Below are 25,746 nucleotides of genomic sequence, written 5' to 3' on the forward strand. Positions count from 1 at the left end.
AACTCAAGCCTTAATCTAGTCTCTGTGTATTCATCTACATCTTCTTCAGCGTTGTTCCAGTACACTCGATCTACAGTGTACCCTCCACAGGAATACGAGGAGAAACGAGGTAATGCAGGTTCTTTTACCTTCTCCTAAGCAGCATCGTCGCCAACAAATTTGTAGTATAGAAGTTGGATGGACAACAAGTCAGTTTGTAGATCAGGTTTATTAAGCTTAGGAGAAGCACAGCGACAGGCAACAGGCAAAGCTATCAACTGCCAGAAGGCAACATTCTACAACAAAGCTATAGAACATAAGAACACAGGGGTTCTAACTACAGGTGCCAGGAAGGCACAAAACAGTGAATACTACATTATCCTCTTTTCTGTAAAACAAAAGAAGAAGCGTTCGTACTAGGAGAAGGAGGGGAGGAAAGGAAAGAAAGGAAAAGAAGAAGGAAAAGAAAAGAGAAGAGAAGTAGCTAGAAAGTTAGAATGGAAATCAGAGGAAGAAGAAAGCACAACTGGTAGTGAAGGAGAAAAACAGAAGCAAAAGGTTATCTGAACCTGGCAGGAACCTTACACACTCTATGACTCCTGCGAGGTCCTGGAACAGAAGCATCAACAACATTTCTACCATTTCCATTAATAGCAACTTTACTAAAACGTTTGTCACTTGAAACAGAGTTGGGATTGGACTGAGAAACACCAGTGTAAGCATCATCACTACTAATTTTAACAATTTTACAGATGTTCCACCAATCCTTATTATTCACACGTACAGCATTTCCACAGACCTTGTCCACTACAAGTGGCTGAGAGAATTTGCTCCTACCCTTAGTGACATGAACAGGATTTTTAATCCGAACCACATCACCAACACAGATGTCATGGGCAGCAGATCTCTTCCTTTCATCAAAATAGGTTTTCTGCTTCTTCTGAGCTTCAGAAACATTGTCTCTGACAAAAACATCAACTCCATCCATAACATTCATTTTTACCTACTTGGACATCCAACCCGGACAAATTTTGGTGGAGGGTTTCCTACCCCTCAGGAGCTCAAAGGGGGAAACTCCAGTGGAAGAATGAGCTGTTGTACGATAAAACCATAACATGGAACGCACAGCATTCTCAACCACATACTTGCTGGCAATGGCCCACTGGATACAGTTGTTGAGAACGCGGTTCATCCTCTCAACGAGGCCATTGGCCTGGGGGTGGTAAAGGGAACTTTTCTTATGTGTCACACCACCTTGCTTGAGGAAAGATTCAAACTCACAACTGACAAATTGGACACCATTGTCAGTCATGACAACAGAAGGAAACCCCTCTCTCAAGAAGATGTCTTTCAAAAAGGAAATTACATTAGCAGAGGAGGCTTCACTGACGAAGTGAATTTACGGCCATTTGGAGTAGTAATCAATGGCAACAATGGCAAAACGGGAACAAGAGGGTAAAAGATAAAAAGGACCAACCAGATCAATCCCAATTTTTTCCCACGCCCTTTCCGGAAGTTGTACGGGCTCCATAGGGGGAGACCTAACCTTATGGCTTTTATCTGAGGACTTGCAAATGACACAGTTGTCAACCAGAGAATCAACACACACGTCCATCTGCGGCCACCAGAACACATCTCTCAACCTACGTTTGGTGAAGGTCTTCCCTAAATGCCCTTCATGTGCACCATCCACCAGACGCTTCCGCAAGCTCTCAGGGGGAATAAGCCTCCCACACCGCATGAAAATGCCATCTTCAACAGTGAGCTCGTCAGCAACCTTGACAAAAGTTTGGAAAGGACCAGTAACATTCTTTTCTTTGGGCCACCCAGACTTCAGATAGTCGACAACCTGTAGGAGAACCGCATCCTTCAATAACTCTTTTTTCCACTCACCCTCACTGATTGCACACATGCCTTCAAGATCCAAACCCGCAACAAAACAATCCTCAAGATCTTCATCTTTTTCAACCTCGGAGTCATTATCAGTTAAAGGAAATCGAGAAAAATAGTCGGCTCTGACATTCTTTGAGCCTGGCAGATAAACAACCTTAAAATCATACTGAAGAAGCTTAGTGGACAGCCTCGCAATTCTAGGGGTGTGCTCCTTAATCTTTTCCCCGGACAAAATAGAAACTAGGGGACTGTGATCAGTGCGAATAGTGAAATGACTTCCCCAGAGATAAGGATTGAACTTCCTGACCGCCCACCAACAAGCCAAAAGCTCTTTCTCAATGACAGAGAAGTTAACTTCTGCCCCACGCAGTACCCTTGAGGCATATGCGATAGTGTTGTCAACTTGTCCATTCCTCTGAGTAAGAACAGCCCCAAGTCCAAACCCACTCGCATCAACAGTCACAACACACTCCTTGTTGGGATCGAAGGGTTTGAGAATACTTTCCCCAACAAGCTGAGATTTGATCCACTTGAAAATTTCTTGGCAATTTTCATCCCAAACAAAAGGCACACTTTTCTTTAACATGTTAGTCAAAGGTTGAACCTTTGACGCGTAGTCTTTGATGAATCTTGAGTAAAATTCACTGAGACCAATGAAAGATTTTAGCCCAGATTTGTCGGCAGGTGGAGGAGCATCAACAATGGCTTTCACTAAGCCAGGACGTGGTTCCACACCTGCATGAGAAACAACATGACCCAGAAATTCCATCTTTTCTTTTAAGAAAACACATTTCTCTTTCTTTAAAACAATACCCTTTTCTTGCATGATTTCCAGGACCTGATTTAAGGAAAAGTCATGATCCGCCTTGTTCTCGCCAAAAATCAAAACATCATCCTGGAAGACAATCACTCCAGGAGTGTCCTTAAACATCTGACTCATCAACCTTTGGAAAACTGCGGCCGCTGACGCAAGGCCAAACGGCATCCTACAGTACTGAAAACTGCCAAAGGGGGAGACAAATGCAGTCAGATGTCTAGAAGATTGACTCAACACCACCTGGTGATAAGCGGAGGCTAAGTCCAGCTTTGTGTACCACCTTGCCCCCCTTGTAAGGGACAACAAATCTGTGATTTTTGGTAAGGGGTGTGAATCAATCCAGATGTTCTTATTGAGACTACGCAAATCCACACAGACGCGCAAATCCCCATTCCTTTTTCTGGCGACAACAAGAGGAGACAACCACAAGGACGACTCAATGGGTTCTATGACTCCCTTTCTGCATAAACCCATCAACTCCTTTTCTAAATCATCCCTCACGCTGAAAGGAACACTCCTCACTTTATGTTTTACGGGAATGGCACCATCCTTTACTCTAATTTCGTGGTTGAAACCCTTAATGATGCCAAGGCTATTCCCGAAGACTCTTGGGAATCTGGAAATTAAACTCTCAATATTGTCACCTGAAACAATAACACATAAACTCTCCACATTATCACAAGATTCCTCAATACTGATCTGTTCTTTGGATCCTGGTCTAAGGATGATCTTGAACAAACCCTGGTGGAACCAACCCAAAATGTTTAGGCCCTTCAATGAAACGTACACCTTACCAAAGATCCTCCTTCCCCTGAACTGAATAATGTCTTCAAAAAACCCCAGAAGAGCAATTTTACGCCCTTCATAAGAAACAGGAGTCCTGTCAGGAGGTAGGAGGTTCCTTTCAGGCCAAGTTACATCAAACAATTTTTGTGTAATCATAGTTACTCTAGCCCCAGAGTCCACCAAAAGGGTAATCATCTTGTCACCCACACCAAAATCTTCGATAGGATCAACACAATCAGATGGATCCCCAATAATGACCCCATCGTCTCGTACTACTACGACCATGTCTCTAAGGTCATCTTGGATACCATTCATAGAGTCGGAGTCATCATCAGTATTTCCATAGGACTCTGAGACATTCCCAATGGTGTTGACGGTACTCAGACTCTGAGATTTGTTGCTGAAAGTAGGATTTCCCTGTTTAGAGACTTGGCAAATTTTTGCGAAATGACCAAACTTCCCACAGTTCCGACATGTAGAGTTCCTGGCAGGGCAAAACTTGTTGTTTTTATTGTGGGAAGAATTTCCACATCTGTAACAAATGTCATTTCTTGAAAAAGCATTTCTCTCAAAACGCTGAGAACCAGGAGCGTTGTTTCTATCAAAACGTTGACTGCCAACCACTTTACTGTCCTTGTTCTCCTTGGTTCTAACTATCGAAACTCCCTCATCACATTTCTTTTCAAGTTCCTTTACTTCTTTTTTTGACAGCTCTATACTCTTGGCCATACGAATAGTCTCTTCAAGTGTGGGATTGCCCATAGTTAGAAGCTTCTGCTGAATAGACTTATCGGAGCACTTACAAACATATTGATCCCTAATTAATTGCTCTCGAAAGCCTTCAAATTCACATTCGGCACTTAGTTGTCTTAGGCAAGAAATATACGTCTCAACATCCTCCCCAGACAATTGTTCTCTTTTGAAAAATGTGTGTCTTATAACGACGAGACTTGGCTTGACATCGAAACGTAACTCAAGCCTTAATCTAGTCTCTGTGTATTCATCTACATCTTCTTCAGCGTTGTTCCAGTACACTCGATCTACAGTGTACCCTCCACAGGAATACGAGGAGAAACGAGGTAATGCAGGTTCTTTTACCTTCTCCTAAGCAGCATCGTCGCCAACAAATTTGTAGTATAGAAGTTGGATGGACAACAAGTCAGTTTGTAGATCAGGTTTATTAAGCTTAGGAGAAGCACAGCGACAGGCAACAGGCAAAGCTATCAACTGCCAGAAGGCAACATTCTACAACAAAGCTATAGAACATAAGAACACAGGGGTTCTAACTACAGGTGCCAGGAAGGCACAAAACAGTGAATACTACAATAACCCTGATGGCTCTTGAGTCTGTGAACTGCAGAATACACAAAGAAGTCAGTCAACCCATCAAACTATTACACGACCACCTATTTGGCCACTTGGCAGTGGTCTAATCACTGCAGAATGCTAGTTTGAGCTGGGGTAAGCACAAAGTGTGTGATGTGATTGGAATTTGGAAAGCTTATTTCTGCCACTGTTTTGCCCTCTCAGCAATCTACAGGTTGCTCAATTCAGAACATGCCAGTGGCTACTTCCCTTAAGAGCAGTGTCTATGACATGGGGGATTCTACCTGCATTTTGTATTAAAGGTGGTGTGTACTACAGTGTCACAAAGCTTTGCTTCGGTGCACTGCATCATCAGACCATAACCAGAGTAACCACCTCTTGTTGCTTCTCCATAGGGTTCCGTTCGGAGTGCACAGCGAGCCCACCGAGGCTCTGGGCCTAGCACCGGGGAAGAGGAGTTTGCAGATGTTCGACCGAGAGTTGAGAGAAGGTAAGAACACGTAATCTGTGTATTAAACCCAGGCATTTTAGGGCAACATAGAGGGAACCAAGATTGCAATAGACGAGAACAATTAAGGTAAAAACTGTTAAAAAGTTATTTTATCTTTAATTAGACATACATGTATTAAAAATTACAATTCATATTTAACAAAACCAATAATGCACAGTTAATTATATAAAATCATATACAATTTATCAGAATAATCAAATTAAAGTCAAACAGTGGCATTCATTAGTGTCTACGCGCGTTTCGGCGTTGGAAAAACGCCTTCTTCAGGAGCCACGGATATTTCTGGAAGGAAACATAAATAAATATAACTATTTTTCTTTTTACAGTAAACCGTTTTATAAATTTAAAACCATTCAAAAACTCTTTTTCTAAATACGTGTTCTCATCTCATAACAAGGCAACCTTTTTCCCTCTTGATATGACAAACATGGCGAATTTAAGTTGCATTTTAAGAAAGTTTGTGAAAAATATATATGAGCAGTTGCATTTAGTGGAACCTGAGGGACCCTTATCCTCTAGTTCCAAACATTGCCACTATAAACTATTCAGGTATATTAGCAATATTTAATTATAATGATGGGAATTTTGGAAGTGAGGCGGATGTAACCCTGCTTCACTTAAAGCCAAGATGGGTGAGGCATATGGATAAGTGATGCCTAACTAGACGATCCATTTTATGAGACACCTTTCTGTATAAAGATAACAATGCTATGTCACAATATTCTGGCTTATTAAAGAGTATTTATGACCCCCATAAAAGACTTACTTTAAAAATAGTAGATGTTGTTTTCAATTACCAATATTAAATATTGTGATAACGTTGGCCTAATTTTATGAATAGATACAAGGCAGCCTTGTTGAAGGTATCACAATCTGCACCTAATCGTAATTGATGAAAAGATAGAGGCAGTTATTATATTTCTTTATTTAGAGAAAAGGAGGGGGATGGGGATAATTTTAAAATTAAAAGTTCAAACGCCCTATACAGCGACTCGGTATTCACAGGAATGAGGCTATTACATTGCACTCACCAATGTCAGTCATGGTATCTTTAAAAATATAATCCTTCACGGGAACGAGGCGATAGCGGTTTACTGATGTATTTTCATCTAGATGATGTATTTGTCTCTTACCACTATTATATCTAAAAAGCATACAAGGAATTATTGTTCTATTTCAAGTTATAAATTAATAGCAACTAGAGGGCTAGATTCAAGGGAGATATACAACGAGTTTACCTTCTTAATCATTACGGTTGTCCTCACAATGGTTTATTTCTTTTTATATATTCCTTTAATTAAAATCTTGCGCAATCGAAGGATAGTCGGTAATACTTGTTTCATATGGCTCAAATGATTCTCCTTGATATGAGATATCTAATAACAACGACATAGACGCATAAATGTACTTAACTGCGTGTGTCTAATATGAACAACAGCTACCTTATAGTTACTTAGTGATATCAGTACAGTCTATACTAACCATGAGGGGTTACGAGATAGTCCCCAGGGTGATCGTAGTAAATTTAGATTACTTCATATGGATCAAACAACGATGTATACTGGGGCGGGACTTCCTATTTTGTAGTTGGCCGCTGTAGCGCAGGCTCGAATTATGCGAGTCTATGTACACAGAGAGAAATAAAAATATAAACGGTTGTCAGTTCAGATTCCGTCCGTTTCTGTATCTAGGTTTAGCAAGTTTAGTCAGTACCCTATACTACCAGTCACTTACCGAGATGCAACCATTCCTAAGGTTAACGGGAGCCCGAACAGAAGATGGCTGACGGCGTCCTCTTGGCGGATAGAATCGGCAACACGCACCTAGAGCCTGACTCGATTTTAAATATGCTCCTCTAGACGGTCATGTGTTCTGCCTCGCGATAAAATTTAAAGAGACAGCGTCAACTAGATGGAATATAGGGCAAGTTCAAAGAGATTGCCGTCCTGACTATAGTCATGTGACTTACAACGCGGTGGAATTAAAAGTGACAGTGTCAATTAGATAACGTATATTTACACACGAGAAGGTAAGAATACTACATGTCTAGAGAGCCTGTGATGGTTGGATATTAAATACGTAGAGAACTCGCAGACTTGGCATCCAACCATTGTGTACTGAGTGCTGTACAAGCAGTGAGTGAGTTATGTTGGTGTTTGTTCTTAATCTTGCTCCTGAGATATTGTCCCAGACCCAAGCCCTGCAAAATGGCCTTACTGAACCTAAAAACACCTACCCACATGGTGCAGAAAACCTGCTCTGATCACAAAAAACGCGTAATATTTTGGATATTCAGCGAAACATGCTTGCCCTCGGATCTACGCATGCTCCCATACGATGTAGATTGAGTTCTTCAATTACTTTTCGAGAATCCTAACGGAGGTGGAAAGAACGGGGATTATTACGGGTGGGTGCGGGAATATGGCAATAGATTCTGTCTGGCACAAATCAGGCCAATCCGACTTTAGGTCCAACAACCGGGGGCGTATCGAGAGATATATCCATGATAATCCTATCCTGGAATATCTGAAAGAAACAGGTTAGTATTAGATTCCTTACCTTAGAATATCCCCAGGCGTCAGTCTGGATCCGGAAACTTTTGCGTAGCAGTACCCCTGCGCGTCGGTAGGCGTCGTCAGCAGGCGTCCCCTGCGGCTCCGCGTCGTCGGCGTCGTGCGCCGTGATGACGTCGCTGGAGTATATAGACGCCGCCTCCGCGCGCTGACGTCAGTTCTTCTTTTTTCCGCGCCAGTTAGCGCAGATCCGAAGAGCAGTACTCCGGTCTTTTGACCAAGTGTTTGTAAAAACTTAAATCTTTCTACGGTGCTGGTAGGATGCCTGGGTTTAAGAGTTGCGACGAGTGCGACCGCATGATGTCGGTCACCGACCACCATCGACTCTGCCTCCGGTGTCTGGGCGCGGACCACGACGTGGAGTCCTGCGTCGACTGTCGGGCCTTGACTGGAAAAGCTAGGCGGGAGCGGTCCCGCAAGCTTCTCGAGCTCCGAGTGTCGGCCCCGCGTCGAGAGCGGTCCCGGTCCGGTCGGAGGTCGAGGGAGCGGTCGAGGGAACGATCGCGGAGCCGCCATGGGCGCTCCGGGAGTCGCCACCATTCCTCCGGTTCATCAGGTAAGCACAAGAAGTCGGGGCGTCGCCATCGCACCCCCGACTCCCCCCGACGCCCGCGTGATGCGGCCGGGGGCTCGGGTGGCCCCACCCCCGCGGCCCCGCGTGGGTCGCCGACGCCGTCTACCCCATACCCGTCGGTCCCTGGGGAGGGCGCGTCGCGTGAGGAGATCGAGGCCTTCCTCAGTGCTATGAGGGCGAGGTCTCCTCCGGCGGGGCCTACGGCGCCTGCGGGCCCGTCGGTCCCGTCTGGGGGCCCGAGCGGTTCGGGTGCTTCTGCCCCGACGCCGCCGGTGGCTCCGGCCCCGGCGCCGCTGGGCCCCTCAGGTTCGTCGCCGGCTGGTCTCCCGGCCTCTCCGGCGTCGGTTCCTTTGGGCCTACCCGTGGTACCGCCTCCGCGCGGTGCAGCGACTCCGCCGTCGGCTCCGGCCGGCGTCGGGTCCCCGGCACCGACGCCGCGCGGCTCCACCCCCATTCCCTCCCCGACTCCGGACGCGGAGTCGGACCGGCGTCGGCCGACGCCGGATCCGACGCCGATGGGGCCCGTTGACCCCGATGTCTATATCGTCGACCCAGAATATGGGTATGATGAGGATGAGTATGGAGAGGGTTGGGAGGGGTCTGAGGACCCTTTATCCCGTGCCTGCCAGTACGATGTGGACTGGGTAGGTGATCTGGGTGATGCCAGTGGCCTGGACGAGTCGCCCAACCCTGGGTTTGTCTCCCCGTCCCCTGTGGCGTCTGAGGCAGGTGCTGCCTATTCGGTGGTTCTGATGAGGGCTGCCAAGGCCTTAAACCTTGAGCTCCCTGTCGCGAAGGTCAAACCGAACATTCTGACCGAAGTGTTTAAACCGCAGTCATGCCCCCAGGAGCCTCTGCTGCCGTTTAATGAGGCCCTGACGGATGTCCTTTTGGGCACCTGGTCCAGGCCCGCTTCTGGTGCGCCGGTTGACCGGAATGTTGCAAGGCGTCACCGTCCATGCTCGCACGACCCTGCCTTTTTATCCACCCATCCCTCCCCGGAGAGTCTGGTGATCCAGGCCTCCACTTCGCAGTCCGCATTTCCGTCGGCTCCGCCCGATCGGGAGTCAAAGCGGTATGACCAGTTTGGTAAGAAGGTCTTTTCCTCTTTGAGCGCTGGACTGCGGTCCTGTAATACCGCGTGCCTCTTGGGCCGCTACACCCACTCCCTGTGGGATACGGTCGAGGAGTGCTTGCCGCAATGCCCCCAGGAGGTGCGGGACAAGCTCACCCGGGCCCTAGTTGAAGGCCGGGATGCGGCGCGGTACTCGATCCGTTGTGGTCTTGACACGACCGACTCGCTGGGCCGGGCGATGTCCACAACGGTGGCGATTCGTCGCCATGCTTGGCTGAGATCTGCCAACTTCTCGCCAGACGTCCAAAATTCACTCATGGACATGCCATTTGATGGCAGTCGCCTGTTTGGTGACAAAGCGGACCACGCGCTGGAGCGCTTCAAGGACTCCAGGGTCACGGCCAAGTCCTTGGGTCTTTCGACCCAGCGCCAGCAGACGGGTTCGTTTCGGCCCTTTCGTGGCCAAGGGAGGGGAGGTCCCACACGTGCTGCCAGCCACGCGACGCAGAACACTTCCCAGCGCGGTGGCGGCCGTGGTTTCCGCCGTGGTGGCGGTAGAGGCCAGCGGCGTGGTCAGTCCACGCCTCCCTCCGCTGCTGCATCCAAGCCTTCCTAGTCCGAGCTTTCGGGCTCACGTGACGCCAGTGGGTGGCAGGGTTCGCCATCACCACTCCCGCTGGCGCGCGATAACATCGGACAGGTGGGTGCTGCAGCTTGTACGAAGGGGCTATGCCCTCCCCTTCGAGTCCACTCCTCCAGCCATGCCACCGCAGAACCACCGTGTGTCGGGGGACCACTTGGCACTTCTGCAGGAGGAAGTTACGGCCCTCTTGGCCAAGGGGGCCATCGAGCGCGTTCCTGGGCCAGAAGTAGGGCGTGGTTGCTACTCCCACTACTTTCTGGTACCCAAGAAGGACAAGGGAGGCCTGCGTCCTATCTTGGATCTACGGAACGTCAACGGCTTCCTCCGGAAGGAGAAGTTCAAGATGTTGACTTTGGCTCAGGTCTTGGCTGCTCTAGACCCACAAGACTGGATGGTAGCGTTGGACTTGCAGGATGCGTATTTTCACATCCCCGTCCTGCCGGCCCACCGGCGTTACCTGCGGTTCACGGTAGGCCAGGAGCATTTTCAGTTTATCGTGCTCCCCTTCGGCCTTACCAGCGCCCCACGGGTGTTCACGAAAGTGATGGCGGTGGTCGCAGCTCATCTGCGCCGGTTAGGGGTTTCAGTCTTCCCCTACCTCGACGACTGGTTGTTGAAGGCGGGCTCGCCCCAGGCAGTCGTCCACCACCTTCAGATGACGGCAGACCTCCTGCACGAGCTGGGGTTTTCCATCAATGTGCCGAAATCACACCTGTGTCCCTCTCAAAAGCTCCTTTTCATCGGAGCGGTTCTCGACTCGGCGCAGTTTCGGGTTTATCCCCCGGAACGGCGGGTCCGGGATATTCAGGCTCTGATTCCCATCTTTCAGCCGTTATCCCGGGTTTCGGTCAGGTTGACGCTGCGGCTTCTGGGGCTGATGGCCTCCTGCATCCTACTGGTGCATCACGCCAGGTGGCGGATGCGGGCTCTGCAGTGGGACCTGAAGTTTCAGTGGGCCCAGCATCAGGGCAACCTATCCGACCATGTCCTGATCTCGGAGGGCACTGCGAGACAGTTGCAGTGGTGGCTTACGGACCGCGATTGGGTCAGAGGCAGATCCCTCTCCCTTCCCCAACCGGAGCACGTGGTTGTGACGGACGCGTCCCTCCAGGGCTGGGGTGGCCACTTGGGAGAGGCGGAGATCAGAGGCCTCTGGTCTCCGGCGGAGTCCCGGCTCCATATCAACCTGTTGGAGCTGCGGGCGATTCGCCTAGCACTGAAGGCATTCCTCCCCTTTGTCAACGGGAGTGTAGTGCAGGTGTTCACGGACAACACCACCGCCATGTGGTACTGCAACAAACAGGGCGGTGTGGGGTCGTGGACCCTTTGCCAGGAGGCTCTGCGCCTCTGGCAATGGCTGGAACGTCAGGGCGTGACTCTGACGGTTCAACACCTGGCAGGTTCTCTGAACGCCAGGGCGGACGAACTCAGCCGTCGGTGCTCGGTGGATCACGAATGGCGTCTGAACTCGGACGTGGCGAGAGGCCTCTTTCAGCAATGGGGAGAGCCTTGGTTAGATCTATTCGCCACAGAAGAGAACGCGCAATGTCATCAGTTCTGCGCGTTGGAGTTTCCAAGACGGCACTCGCTCGGCGACGCCTTTCGGCACGAGTGGAGTTGCGGTCTGTTTTACGCCTTTCCGCCTATACCACTTCTGCCCAGAGTGCTGAAGAAGATCAGGCACGACCGGGCCCAAGTTATCCTTGTGGCTCCGGACTGGGCTCGAAGGTACTGGTATCCCGAGCTACTCAGCATGACAGTCGGTCCCTCGATCCGCCTGCCCCTTCAGGAGGACCTTCTGTCGCAGCAGCAGGGGACGGTCCTCCACCCGAACCTGTCCAGTCTCCACCTCCATGCGTGGAGATTGAGCGGCGACAGTTGAGGCCATTTGACTTGCCTCCTGAAGTCTGTGATGTCATTCTGGCAGCCAGGCGTCCCTCCACAAAGTCGGTATACGCCTGCCGGTGGAACAGATTTGTGGCATGGTGCACAGCAAAGGCTGTGGATCCCCTTTCTGCCCCTCTGTCTGAGGTTCTCCTCTTCCTTCTTTCCCTTGCCCAGCAGGGCTCTGCTCTGGGCACTATCAAGGGCTATCTTTCTGCCCTTTCCGCCTTCTTGAGGCTGCCTGATCAGCCATCTTTATTCAAGTCCCCTATTGTGTTAAGGTTCTTGAAGGGCATCACGCACATGTATCCCCCTACTCCGTTCGTGATGCCTCAGTGGGACTTGAACCTGGTTCTGACCTTCCTGATGTGCGCTCCCTTTGAGCCCCTTCATTCCTGTCCTCTCCGTCTTCTCACTTTAAAGACGGCCTTCCTGGTTGCCATCACCTCTGCCAGGAGAGTAAGTGAGCTCCAGGCCCTTTCTGTCAAACCTCCTTTCTTGTCTGTTCATCCTGACAAGGTGGTTCTTAGGACTAGACCTTCTTTCCTGCCCAAGGTAGTCTCTGCTTTTCACATTGGGCAGTCCATCACCTTGCCCTCCTTCTTCCCGCCTCCGCATCCTTCAAAGGATGAAGAGCGGCTCCATCGTCTGGACCCAAAACGTGCGCTTTCATTCTACATGGATCGCACACGCCAGTTCCGGGTGGATGACCAACTGTTTGTTGGCTACGTGGGTGAGAAGAAGGGAAGGGCGGTACAGAAACGAACCATCTCTCGGTGGGTCGTCCTGTGCATCAAAGCATGCTACTCTTTGGCTCGGAAGGAGCCTCCTGTTGGGCTGAGGGCCCATTCCACTCGGGCCACGGCGGCTACTACTGCCCTGGGTCGGGGAGTCCCTTTGCAGGACATTTGCCAGGCGGCTACGTGGGCCTCGCTGCACACCTTTGCGAGGCACTACTGCCTGGACAGTCAAGTCCGGAGGGATGGCTTCTTTGGCCGTTCGGTCCTCCAGGACTTTCTGGTGTAGGTTGTATTGGTTCGCAGACCCACCACCGGGGTTGGTATTGCTGGGGTATCTATTCTAAGGTAAGGAATCTAATACTAACCTGTTTCTTTCAGATGAACAAGTTACTTACCTTCGGTAACGATATATCTGTAAGAAACAGTGGTTAGTATTAGATTCCTTACCGCCCCGCCCATCCTCCCCGTTCTGCGAACTGATACCTAGGGTTAAGGACATCCCTTTCAGGGCCCTAGTTTCAAATGGCACCAGTGTTAGTTCTCACATGGCTCTGCGTGTTCTGGCGCGGAAAAGCTGTGTGCAAAGAACTGACGTCAGCGCGCGGAGGCGGCGTCTATATACTCCAGCGACGTCATCACGGCGCACGACGCCGACGACGCGGAGCCGCAGGGGACGCCTGCTGACGACGCCTACCGACGCGCAGGGGTACTGCTACGCAAAAGTTTCCGGATCCAGACTGACGCCTGGGGATATTCTAAGGTAAGGAATCTAATACTAACTACTGTTTCTTACAGATATATCGTTACCGAAGGTAAGTAACTTGTTCTATAGCGCCTTAAAAAACCCCGCTAGAGAGCTGTCCAGTAGTATCGTGTGTCAAGGCACATGCACAAGTGTATCCAGATTGTGTTAATGAAGTTTCCATAATAACAACAGGCCCCAATCAGACCTATCCTTCATTCGACAGCCGGACTGGTGCATAACTCCAACAAGTTCAACCGTCTCACATATAACCTCTAATATCTCCCCTAGCGCCCTCTTCAAGCAAGGATAGTGTATGATCCTTCTCTTGTTAATGGTATGCTGTTTTCACCACCTGCTCAGCCAGGGTGTTTGTGTGTGTGTGCTGCACGGAATGTTGGCGTGATGATGCGATTGGAATGTTTGGCGCCTGAGAGGTTGGCAGTGACAGGTGAGATTGGGCTGAGCAGCAAGCAGGCTGCTCCTGGTGGGGCTGCTTCACAGAACTTTACTACCTGCTGCACTGGAACTATCTACATGTAACTATCTTCAATAAAGCTTCCTGCATTTCATCCTTCCTGCGTGAACCTCATTACCACAGATAGGCTTCGGGCTTTGTGCCTTCGGTGATACACCACAACATTCCGCCTCGTTTATCAGGGTCTGCGGAGCGTCGTAGGCAGATCCACAGGCTTGAGAGCCAACACCTCTCTACCTCAAGACGTTCCCAAATTTAAATCTTCACTAACAATGAAACAATCTTTTTCTGGAGCGCCGGTTCCTGCATGGAACTCAGTACCCGTTAATTTCAGAAAGCTCACACCTCTTCTTCTTGCTTTTAAGGGACAGCTCAAAACACATCAGTTGAATCGCTTTCTCACCCAATGCAAACTGTAATCAAACATTGGCTACCAGCAACAGGTTAAACTCACCTGTGGCCAGATGTACAAAGATCGGGCCACAAAATCTGGGCACAATTTGCGACCAATAGAGAATTTTACGAACCTACCAATGTACTAATAGGTTAGTTCATAATATTCGTAATCGAAGTGGGTAGTAATCTTGTCTACCTCATGAATATTAATGAAGTCAATCACAAACTGTGACTCACTCCGATTGCAGGCTATCCAAGGGATTTGAGCAGACCACCATCTCTGTGATTGCTTTTCCATAAAGTATACTTTTTTTTTTTTAAAGCGTCCTGTTTTTTGTAAAGGAAACAGAGCTGCGTTTAACAAGAAAAAAGTAACTTTTTAACTAAAAGTTAGTTTAGAACTTTTGGCAGAGGTCTATTGGACCACCACCTACTCCTCAACATATTTTTAAAAACATTTTACCAAAGAAAAGGGTCCCAAACAAACTGTTTGTGAGTCAGTTCCAACTCCAACTCAGAGGTCTTAACTTTTCAATGTTTTGAAACTGGATTACGGTTGCACAATATTGATAGACTGCATACCAAATGAGTATTTGGAAGGGGCGCCTACAGCACACGCCTTCCAAATTGCAATTTGGTAAGGGGGTTGGAATCCCATTTTAGGTGTCAGTACAAGCTTACCTACTCTTAAAATTGTATATGTACATTTGAAAAAGCATATTGCGGTCACTAACTCCGGATTAGAACATTTGCAACCACGAAAAAGATGATTAATTCCTCTAGCCCATGGTTATATACCCGTTCGTTACCTGCTCATATATTATGCATCGAAGTCCTCTTATTGCTTGACCCAGCTTATTTCAATATTATAAGTTTGTGTGCCCATATACCTTACTCAGTTGTACAATATAAATATTTAAATCAAATTAATAATTATAAATAGAGTTTTACATACTGCCCAATATTACTGCATGGTCCATCCTGGCGGTAGGGATTGCCGACCGCTTACTGCGGAAGATTGCATTAATCGAGGGGTTTCCAGGGCGACCTTAAAAATATAAGACGATGAACACCAAGCCCTATTGGACCTGGAAGACAACACCTCAAAATGATTTTCCAACCATACTTGGAAAACAATCAATGGCCTGGAGAGTGAAATCAGACCTTGTGGGCAGCCAAAAAAGCTTTCCTGGGAGGCCAACAGAGGAGGGAAATCACTCTTCTAAAGGGAATGAATAAAAACAGGCAGGGTTGGAGAGATACATTGCTGAAATGCAAGGGAACAAGCCAGAAAAGTTGCCAAGTGCCTGCTACATGAATTAACGATTGTGAAATGCAAGCAGAACACTTTGTGCTCATCCTGAGCCGGAGCATGCCCCGACTCGCCTAACGGTGAAGCGGAATGAACAAGAGGGACAAGTGGGAGGATTGTCGGCTGCCCCAGAAGAAGAAGAAAGAGGTAATGTGGCAGATTTCCACTGTTTATAGCAGCAGAGGGCAACTGCTGATACACCCTCTGATTATCACTAGGGAGTTTGTTTCCCTCTTTAATTGAACCTAAACCTCTGAACTAGAGGACTAGAGTGAGAAGGAATGATCCACCCTGGCAGCTGTGCTCTTGCAAGTGTCAGTCCCTGGAGTGGAATATAGTAGGGGTGGGCGGAATTTGCGTAGTCACGCTACGCAAAGTTCTGCGAAACAGAAAAAAATCTCCGTGTGCACGCAAAAGTTAAGCGAACACTCGGAATTGCTTGTTCCGCCCGGTAGCGAGGATTTTTCCTGTTCACGAATGCTGTTTGCGTGCTCGGGGAGAAATATCTCACGAACACGCAATTTGAAAGTGCGAACAATTTTTGGCAATTCTGCGTTCTCCGCACTCGTAGTATTCAGCTACTTACAGTAGTCCCTTCTCACGTGTCCGTATTCCCACACTGTTGTTGTGTTGCTCAAGATACAGAGAGATATTAAGAGGTTGGTCACACGCTAACAAAGGGATTGAGCTAGAAAGTTCATTAATGGAGAGACCGCGTATCCCGAAGGCCACAGGTTTGATTAGCACCTTCGATGTTCATGACGAGCTGAGCTCGTCATAACCGTTGGAACGCTCGCACGCTGGGCTAATTCCCCTGCTGTGCGAGCCTTCTAAAGAAACGGGTGTGGTCATGACGAGCTCAGCTCGTAATGAGCACACGACCACCGTGGCTCATGACGAGATGAGCTCGCCATGAGGACCGCGGCGCTGCGCGCGCCCCCCTCCCCCCAGCACAGCAGGGGAATATGCCCCGCAGGGAAGGGGTTATAGACCAGCTCATTCTCTCCTCCATCAGTGTTCAATAATGCCTTGGCTTTGATTATGCTAACATGTCAAGGACTCCTCAAACAACGCCAAAGTTATTGGCAAATGAAAAAACGCTCTTCCTATGGAAACTACATCCTAACTCTAACTACCAACTGGTGACCACCAGTAGATAATATATATATATATATATATATATATATATATATATATATATACACACACACACACATATATATATTTTTTGGGTGGAAGGGCCCTTTAAGAGAGATTTGAACTCACTTTGAAGTTGTGGACTTGTAACTGAAGAATTAAAAAAGTAATTTGTCTAAAACCATACGAAAGCAATTCAGGGGTCCAGCAAAACAAACGCTACCGAAAAATGTGCAGCGTGAACGTTTAAAAAATAAACTCCTGTGAAATCGACTCCAATTTAAACAGAGTCTGGGCCAACTGAAGGGGGTACGTGTCCCCGCGGTAGCAGTTAAAGGGCAGAATTTGCTGTAAGCGCAAAATGTGAAGCAGAAATGTATCTGGAGAGGATTAGTCCGCCACTGGAAAACAAAGACAACTGCGCTGAGAAGAAAAGCAAATGACGAAGCTGTTATTTTACCACAATGTAAAGAAACCGAACGAGAAAGAGAATCGAACTGAGAAGGGGGTTTAAAAGGAAAACGGAGAAATGAAAAGCAGAAAGAGACATCTTACAATTTTTTTTAAATTGCTGGTTGGTAATAATGACTGCCGAAAAATTAAATTAATTCTGGACTGCGACTACCAGAATGCATCGCCGCTGCTAAGGATTGTGTGAAGGATACCACTACAGTGGGTTCACTAGGTACCTCAGACATAGCCACTATGGGCGGTGAGGTGGAAAGCCTGGAGAAAGAGTCCTGTAACCCAGGATTCTTCCAGGAGGTGGTTCGACAGAAAGCGCCTTGGCTTCCACTAAAAAGGTTGACGGGGAATCTGTATCCGCCTCCTCAGTGGAAACCAATGTTGATTGATCAAGAATACATTTTTAATAAAATCAAGCAACTCTACATTCACTTAGAGCCCCTCTTTTGCTTCCCACTTGTTGAAAAACATTTGAGTGACACAATATAAATTTCATGTAGAAAATCGTAAAGATGGGGCTTTGCCCCGGGTCAGTACTACAATAAAGACAAAGAAGACATTTTATGGCACCAGCTCAGAAGTCACCAGATTGCAAGATATGGTCTCAAAATTGTCTTGTTGATCAAGGAAAGGGAGCACCTAAATGGTAAAACATCATTTTACCGCTGGGCTCCAATAACCCCTATACCTGGGGTTCAAGCAGTGCATACGAGTGCACTTACCTGAAGGGGTTCAATGCTTTTCTGGGAGGCGGACTTCGGCCTGATCTGCAGCGGCCACTTCACCGTGGAATAGAATGTTGGTGTAGGAAACAGTATTTAATATTTGGAATATGATAAAGATTCTGGTATTGGTGAAAAGGAGCATTCTTAGACTCTGTGCTTTAAAATATCATGGCTACAGGATTGGGGCCGGTCTCCAGACCTCACCTGAGCGTGTCCATAAACCTATGCCGTTGACTTATATATATATATATATATATATATATATAACCTGAGCTTGTGAGGGCTCTCAGGGTCACCTTGAGTCCTCAGGGTCCACCAGGGGGCGAGTCCCCCATCCTGGCACCTACCCATGATGCATAATGCTCTTTCTGCTGACTGTGAATGCCTTGCTACAGCCCTACCATGGAATGTCTGTGTCTACAGTGTCTCAAGGTGCTTTGATATGGTGCATAACTGCACTACACAGAACGCCTAAATAACCAAACACATCTTTACAGCTACCACAAGGCCCTTTTTCAGGTCGCCATGCTTTCTATAACCCTGCCATCTAGTGGGTGAGTATAGCAGTACTTACAAATGCTGAAAACAAGCATGAGGTCTGCCACTAGAGGGCGTGTCTGCAAGAGACACATTATGGCATTGACCAGAGGACAACAGGGACATTTAATCTGAATCCATGATCAAACTTCTGTGTAGAGTTTAACTGTTTAATTGTCCATGTCTCCAAAAATCTTACGCTTTTCAGTAAGGCCCGGAAGGCTCTTTAGATGTCTGCTCTGATGGTCTATACGTGATATCGAGAACCATACTCTAGCCTTGAGCGACAACGAGCGAAAACCGCCTAGAACACGCGTCTGGAGTGTTTCATCGTTAGAGAAACCAGGCTGTATTAAGGAAAGTTGCTAACATGGGAGCAAGTGTTATGGTTCAAAAGAAGTGATGACTGGGCCTATTATGAGTAGCACTGGTTAGTAAAAAGAACTATTGATGGACAGAATGCAGAACAATGTCCTACATTCACCCCAGTACAGAGATCTGGGCCTAAATCCATCGGTTGTTTGCTCACCATGCCATTCCAGTTTTGACCCAGCCATATGCAAATCAGTCTTGACCCTGTGCCTCATGGGAACAGTCCAGCCCGAACTGCCAGGCCAGGTCCTCCCTGGACCGGAAACAAGCATCCTAGGACAGGTTTCGGGCTTTCACCCCTCATCAGCCAGGATAGCTTGACTCCAGTGGCATGGAGAGCACAGGACCCACGTCTGGGCGTACCCGTCCGACTCGGGGTGACAAATGCAAAAGAACAATTGATGTGAGCTAAAGAATGATGATGGATTCAACCCAGATCTGTGACTGGGGGTGAGCACTGGTTAGTCTCATGTATGAAGTACTTCATACCAAACGCCCCGTTATCTAGACATTGCAGCGAGCAGCTAAGTACACTGGTGCCTTCCTTACCCAGTGAGAGAGCTGGGCAGTTCGAGTTGTGAAGTGGATAAAATAACCAAATGGAGAAATGTGAATAAAAACTTGTTGGGAGGGGTGCAAGCCGTAAGGCCTAGAGATGAGGGATGTACAAGGCTTGTTGGAAGAACTCGGCCTTCCTGTTTGTGCAAGGTCTTAAGAGGATAAGGTGACGATATAGGAAGAGCGTGTGTGCGTGTACACATATGCTGTAGGGTATATCAATGGACATGCAGCAGCCATAACAGGACTTTCAGGAGTAATGTAGCTTGTGAGGTGGTAGGTAATATTTACCTTAATTGGTGTAAAAGAATGAACAGGAAACAGAGCTGCTAGGAAAAAACTTCGAGATGGTTATTCCATCCTGTAGTCAAGAAGAGAAGTAAAGAAGGCCTCTCATGAGCCCACCAGGAAGAACCAACCAGAAGGAGATGTGAAAGAGCGGTGAACCTCCAAGTGTAGAAGAGAAGATGCCATGAAGAGTTTGCCACGACAACCCATGGACAGAGCCACCAAAAGAGCCGTCAAGTAGAGCCCTTGGATCAAATCTCCAAGAAGTGTCATGGATGAACCCCAAAGTGGGAGACTAAGAAGCCAAGTATATATGGCCTCCGTTCCCGCCAAGCCTTCGAGCCATGTATTTTATCCTGTTTCAAAAGATGAGAGGCTGAGAATTGTCCCTTCCTGCACAATCTTCAGAAGCAGAAACAATGGAATCCTCTTTAGAGGGAGTTGAGGTTTACATTGTGGACGTATGTTTGGAAATCATTGAGTAGATAAACGCCCCGGAAGGCGTTGGGGTTGTGCAGAAGGCGCCTGGCTGCAGCTCCTCTATAGTCTTCAAGGAGCTGCAGCAGACTTTAAGGTCTTCACGGTGCACCCTACAGTCCACCCTTCTCTCAAGCACTGGCCGGTTCCCAGAAGCTTTGGAAAGCTCCTGCAGCAGTTCTCTGTGCTGAAACGTGTTGATGGTAGATCTGCAGAAACCATTGAAGTCCTGGGCACTCGACTCTGGAGGCGGCTGGAAAACCGACCTATGACCTGAAATAAACCCTGCGACGGAGGGGAGAGGGTTCCAAGTACGGAAGAAGCAGAACAGGTGTGAAAGTAATCGAGGGACATGCTCTAGCTGGGATCACATGGAGGTGGGAGAGTGAAGCACCAGCTGCTGCCATCGAGAGATCCAGCCCAGTCGGTTGATTTGTTCCCCTGAAGCTCCCACCGCTTCTGCTCAGCTCATAGCATTTATTTAGTTTGCAGCTGTTTGTTTTACAGGTGAAGCAAAGTGTTTCCCTGGTTGTGTTTATCTTTAAAAATGTATTAATAAAAAAAGTAGGTTTTCCATTGAGTCCTCTCCATGCTGTCAATCATGACTGCCAGCACAGTATCTCTGCAGATTGACAGGGGAGGAGTTTAAAAAGGGGAGGAGCTATCTTAGCTGCAGATGTGCACAGATGTGCACAGATGCATGTAGTACAGAGCTAGTGCTTTCAACAGTTAAATAAACGAGGCGCTAAATCAATTGCAATATATTGTTTCACAGTACACAAAACAAATCTAAACATACACCGATGTTAAAAGATTAATACTGTAAAACCGTGAGCCCTCGGAAGGTTGGGGTTCATTTGTGTAATCAAGAATCATGGGTGATGGAAGCGTCAACTTGACGTGGCATTATCTCACGTGGTCTCCATTGGGTACCGGCTCCATCAAGCGAGGACATTGTGCGTCAGGAGCAAGACGCACGGCGAATAAAGCAAAGTTTGGTGTTCTTTTCTGGAGTTTGGTAGTTTTGCCCCAGTTGAGTTCCTCACATGTATGTCATAAGGGTCTTTGCTACCTACCTACAAGCACATTCAGCTTTTGAGTTACTGATTTGTAGGGGTCAGTCTGGTGCCATGTGTTGGAAGTGTGGATTGCCGCCTCCATGTTTGGCTTTCCTTAGAAGCCGTCCTGTTTATTAGGCAACAGATTACAATAAGTTCCACGACACTCAGGGGTTCAATGACGCAATATTGTGGTAAACAATATGGTTGACAAAAATAATGTGTCAAAAATACCATTTATGTCAACATCCTGTTTCTATACTTATAATGGTATATACAAAAATATGCCCCCAAAATATTGTTTTTTGTGGACAATAATATCTTCAAAAAACATACACAAAATTGTAATATATATCATTATTATGAAGTAAATTCATTCCACTAATATTTAATACTGTATATATTTAAATACATATTTGTATAGTGTAACATAATGTTGTAATATGTACCCCATGTTTTCTTCCTTTCCTGGCTCCCCCTCCCTAATCCTCACCTTGGAACCTTCCCTTCTTGCTGCTTTTTCATTCAACACTTCTTGAAATTATTAATACAAATATTATTTTACATTATATTACTTTTAACGTTTTTAATATTTTAAAAGTACTACTATAAAAATAATATATATTAATATATATATAGTCTGTATATCAACGGAGCGCTTAAATGGCTAGCCCGATGCAGGCATGATGTGCGTAAATCTGCAGGTGCCCCTCCCCCGCTACTAGTGTTCGCGGATGATACTTTACTTATATCAAGGACATCCCAGGGGTTTACAATCAGAACTGAATGCCTTTGTACCCTTTTGTGCTAATAGGGGATTAGAACTTAATCCATCTAAATCAAAGTTCATGTCAATAAATCCCCATTGGTCCTTTAGAGGTACGATGGCAATAGATGGAGTTCTCCTAGAACAGGAAGCACACGCTGATTATCTAGGTCTTAGACTAACAGACAACCTGACATGGGGAGCCCAATTAGAAAAAGCTAATATTACTTTACACCAGAAGGCATCTGCAATTGGGAGGAAATACAAGGCCACCTCAGGAGGTTCGGTGTCACCTGGCATTACTGTATTTAGAGCTACGGGGTTGTCAGCAACTAGTTACGGAGGCGAGATTTGGGGCTATGTAGACGCAGAAATTCTTACTAAGACTGAGAATAAATTTATTAGGGGTCTCTTAAACCTACCTGTGAGTACACCTCTTATACCCTGGAGACTTGATTTGGCATTAAATCCCATCCTAATGGTCATGTAGCTTAAGCGTCTCTTATATTAGGTGCGGCTATGGTCAACTCTGGAGCTGGCCCCGTATCAGGATTCACTCAAGGAGCTGATAGTCGATGATGAAGAAGTACTTTCCCCTTGGTTGAAGCAAATCAAGAAACTCACAGATAGTATTGGGATGGGGGATCAATGGGGTGCTCCTGGAGACATAGTCAAATCCATTGTACACAAAGTGAAACTAATATATTGGGAGGAAGTAATGCACCAGATCTGGACAGCTTATTAACCGTAAAAGCGTACCACGGTTTGAGCCATATATGGATAGAATATTTCCCTGTCAAGTCAAATGTTTGTGTACAATTCAGATGTGGACTTCTCCCATTAAGAACCCACACTTCAAAGTGGGATAAAATGTCCTCCCTTCCAATCCACTGCCCATATTGTCCTCAGATTGAAGAGACGGAGGCACACTTTTTAATTTTCTGCCCCCACTATGCATCTGCCCACAAGAAATGGATTGTTGCTGTATGCAAGCTCGTGGGTGTGAGGCATTACTGGGAGGCACTGAGGATTTCAAAAAGTGATTCAAAGGAACAAATAGTTTTTGCCGATTTGTATATTGGGCATGGATCATAAGAGGGAAGGCTCTATGTCCTAAAGCCATGATTACTGAATTCATGTGGCCAGATGATTATATGCTATACATTTGGTTGGCCATCAGGATGTCTCACTAGAGGGTATACAGATATATTTTAAAGGTCACCAAGAAATTCTAATAGGATTGACAGATGTGATAATCCTACATTTTATGCATATGCAAATCAATTTGTTGTAAGGGGAATTATGAGATGATAGGTAAAAAAAAGTCTGAATTATTTAGATTAACTCTTGATGTTCAAATATTATTATGTAATATTCTGAAGAATTTTATCCGATGATCATATTTATTTATTGTATTAATGTGTTTTTATGGATGATTATAAAAAATTCATAGCTTAAGAGCCAAAATAAAGTTATTACTAATATACAGGGCTGGGCTGGGAACCAAAACCGACCCTGGCAAACAGCCCAGCCGGCCCCCGGCTGAGCTGTTGGACTCTGGATATATTTGATATAATAGTCCCACTCCAGTGTATGCAACAGTATGAAAAGTGTTGGACTTCAGAGGGGTTGCATTTTCTGTTCCCACTCCAGTCTAAACAAAAGTGTTTTTGGAGGGATTATATTTACTATTCCTATTCCAGTCAAAGCAACAGTTATGGAAAGGGTTGAACTTCGATGGAGTTAGATTTACTGTTCCCACTACATTCTTAGCAAAGGTAGGGAAAGTGTTGGACTTCGGAGGGTTTGATTTACTATTCCTATTCCAGTGTAAACACCAGTAGGAAAATGTTGGACTTCAGAGGGGTTAGATTTACTATTTCTACTCTACTCTAAGGAACATTAGGGAAAGTGTTAGATTGCGGAGGGTTTTGATTTACTATGCCTATTCCAGTCTAAGCAGTAGTAAAAGTGTAAGACTTCAGCGATGATACATTTACTTTTCCCTCTCCAGTCCGTGCAACAGTATGGAAAGCTTTAGAATTTGTGGGAATTCAATTTTTATTCTCACTCCTGTCTAAGCAACCGTAGGGAAAGTGTTTGATTTAAAAAGGATTTCATGCATGAATACAAATCCTATTAACTTAGTAAACATTTGTGTACATTTAATACAAACATTATTAATTACAGTTTTGAGAAATAAAAATATATTTATAAAAAAAATGTTAACGGCTAAGTTAAAGAAAGAGAGAAAAGTAAAATTTCATATAATAATATCAACTTCACTCACTACAAAGTCATAATTATGAAATCATTACTTAGTTAATGAATTTCAATTAATGCAAAAAAAATGTAATGTAACAAATATTGTCTCAGAAAAAAATGTCACAAACCTATACCACTAAATACATTATTTGAATATATATATATAAATACATCATACATAATTACTTACCAATTAATAAATTACATATAAATATCAATTATTATAAGAAATATAATATATTCTTTTCTTCACTAACGACTCATCTAAAAAAAAAACACAGCATTAAAACTACATGTTTGTTGAACACTTAAAACTAAAATACATAATAAAATAAATAAAACATTACAATAATTTATATATAATGTAATATACATAATTAATGAGATAAATTGAAATTAAAAATTAAATTTAATTGAAATACATGTAATTTAATTCAACTATCCATCCTATACCCCTCCTAACCTAACAACCACATACTAACATATAACTTACTAATAGTAATAAAAAAACTAAAAATTGAATGTTAAATTCAAAATATACCAGTTAAAAATGTTACATAATTAATAATCAATAAAAAACAAAACAATAAATTAAACATATCTGTTAGTTAAATAGCTTCCCACCTAGTCCCCATACAAACCTAACTACCTGTTACAACACTATAGATCACTAATAACAATGTTTTTATCGCTTAAACCTATAAACTACATTTTTTGAAAATCAATAATCATTATACCAACATTAATAACACTTAAAATTAATATATTAACTAAAAAATATATACATTTGGTAATTCACACACATAGGCTGGTGTAAATTATCTCCTTATTCAGATAAGCACAGCAACCTCCAGACAGCTCACAGCTATATTATCTGCCAGCCACCAGAATTCTCCTACTTCTACATTCCACATCTGTAAGAAACATTCCTACGAAAAAAAATTTAAACTGTATTTTTTACAGCTATATTACTGAAAAAGAAATTTAAAAACAAAGTTATTGTTTAAAATGATAATACTTACCAGTGAGATATTCTTAACAACAATATTTTATACCACAATATTTTTACATCACTATATTTGATTCCAATATTTATGTTCATATATTTTGAACTTGATATTTTGTTCAAACACCACACTCAGCAGTGCAGTAATAACAGTACTAACCACAACACTGAGTCACAGTTTCTGGCCGGTTCTCAGTTTCCACAAAGTGATGTCAGATACCGGACACTGTAGATTTTTATGTCAAAGGCTGTTTAAGCCGCTCTTCAATTAGTTTTAGTTTGTTTCCACCAATTCCCAAAAGTTTTTGCTGATCTTGCTTGTGCTCAACATTATGTTACATAAATTGCTCTTAAGTGTGTTTA

At 45.4% G+C, this 25,746-nt stretch overlaps 1 protein-coding gene across 1 annotated transcript in view; it reads left to right on the plus strand.

Annotated features, from left to right (window-relative positions):
• The window catches only part of P3H2 (prolyl 3-hydroxylase 2), a 340,022-nt gene that overhangs the window by 230,272 nt on the left and 84,004 nt on the right, over positions 1-25,746 (plus strand). The window contains exon 10 of the mRNA XM_078667931.1: positions 5,197-5,291. Within this exon, the coding sequence (XP_078524057.1) occupies positions 5,197-5,291 (95 nt within the window). The remainder of the gene's footprint in view (positions 1-5,196; positions 5,292-25,746) is intronic.

This window comes from Lissotriton helveticus, chromosome 11 (genome assembly GCF_964261635.1).
Source record: "Lissotriton helveticus chromosome 11, aLisHel1.1, whole genome shotgun sequence".
Classification (NCBI taxonomy): domain Eukaryota; kingdom Metazoa; phylum Chordata; class Amphibia; order Caudata; family Salamandridae; genus Lissotriton; species Lissotriton helveticus.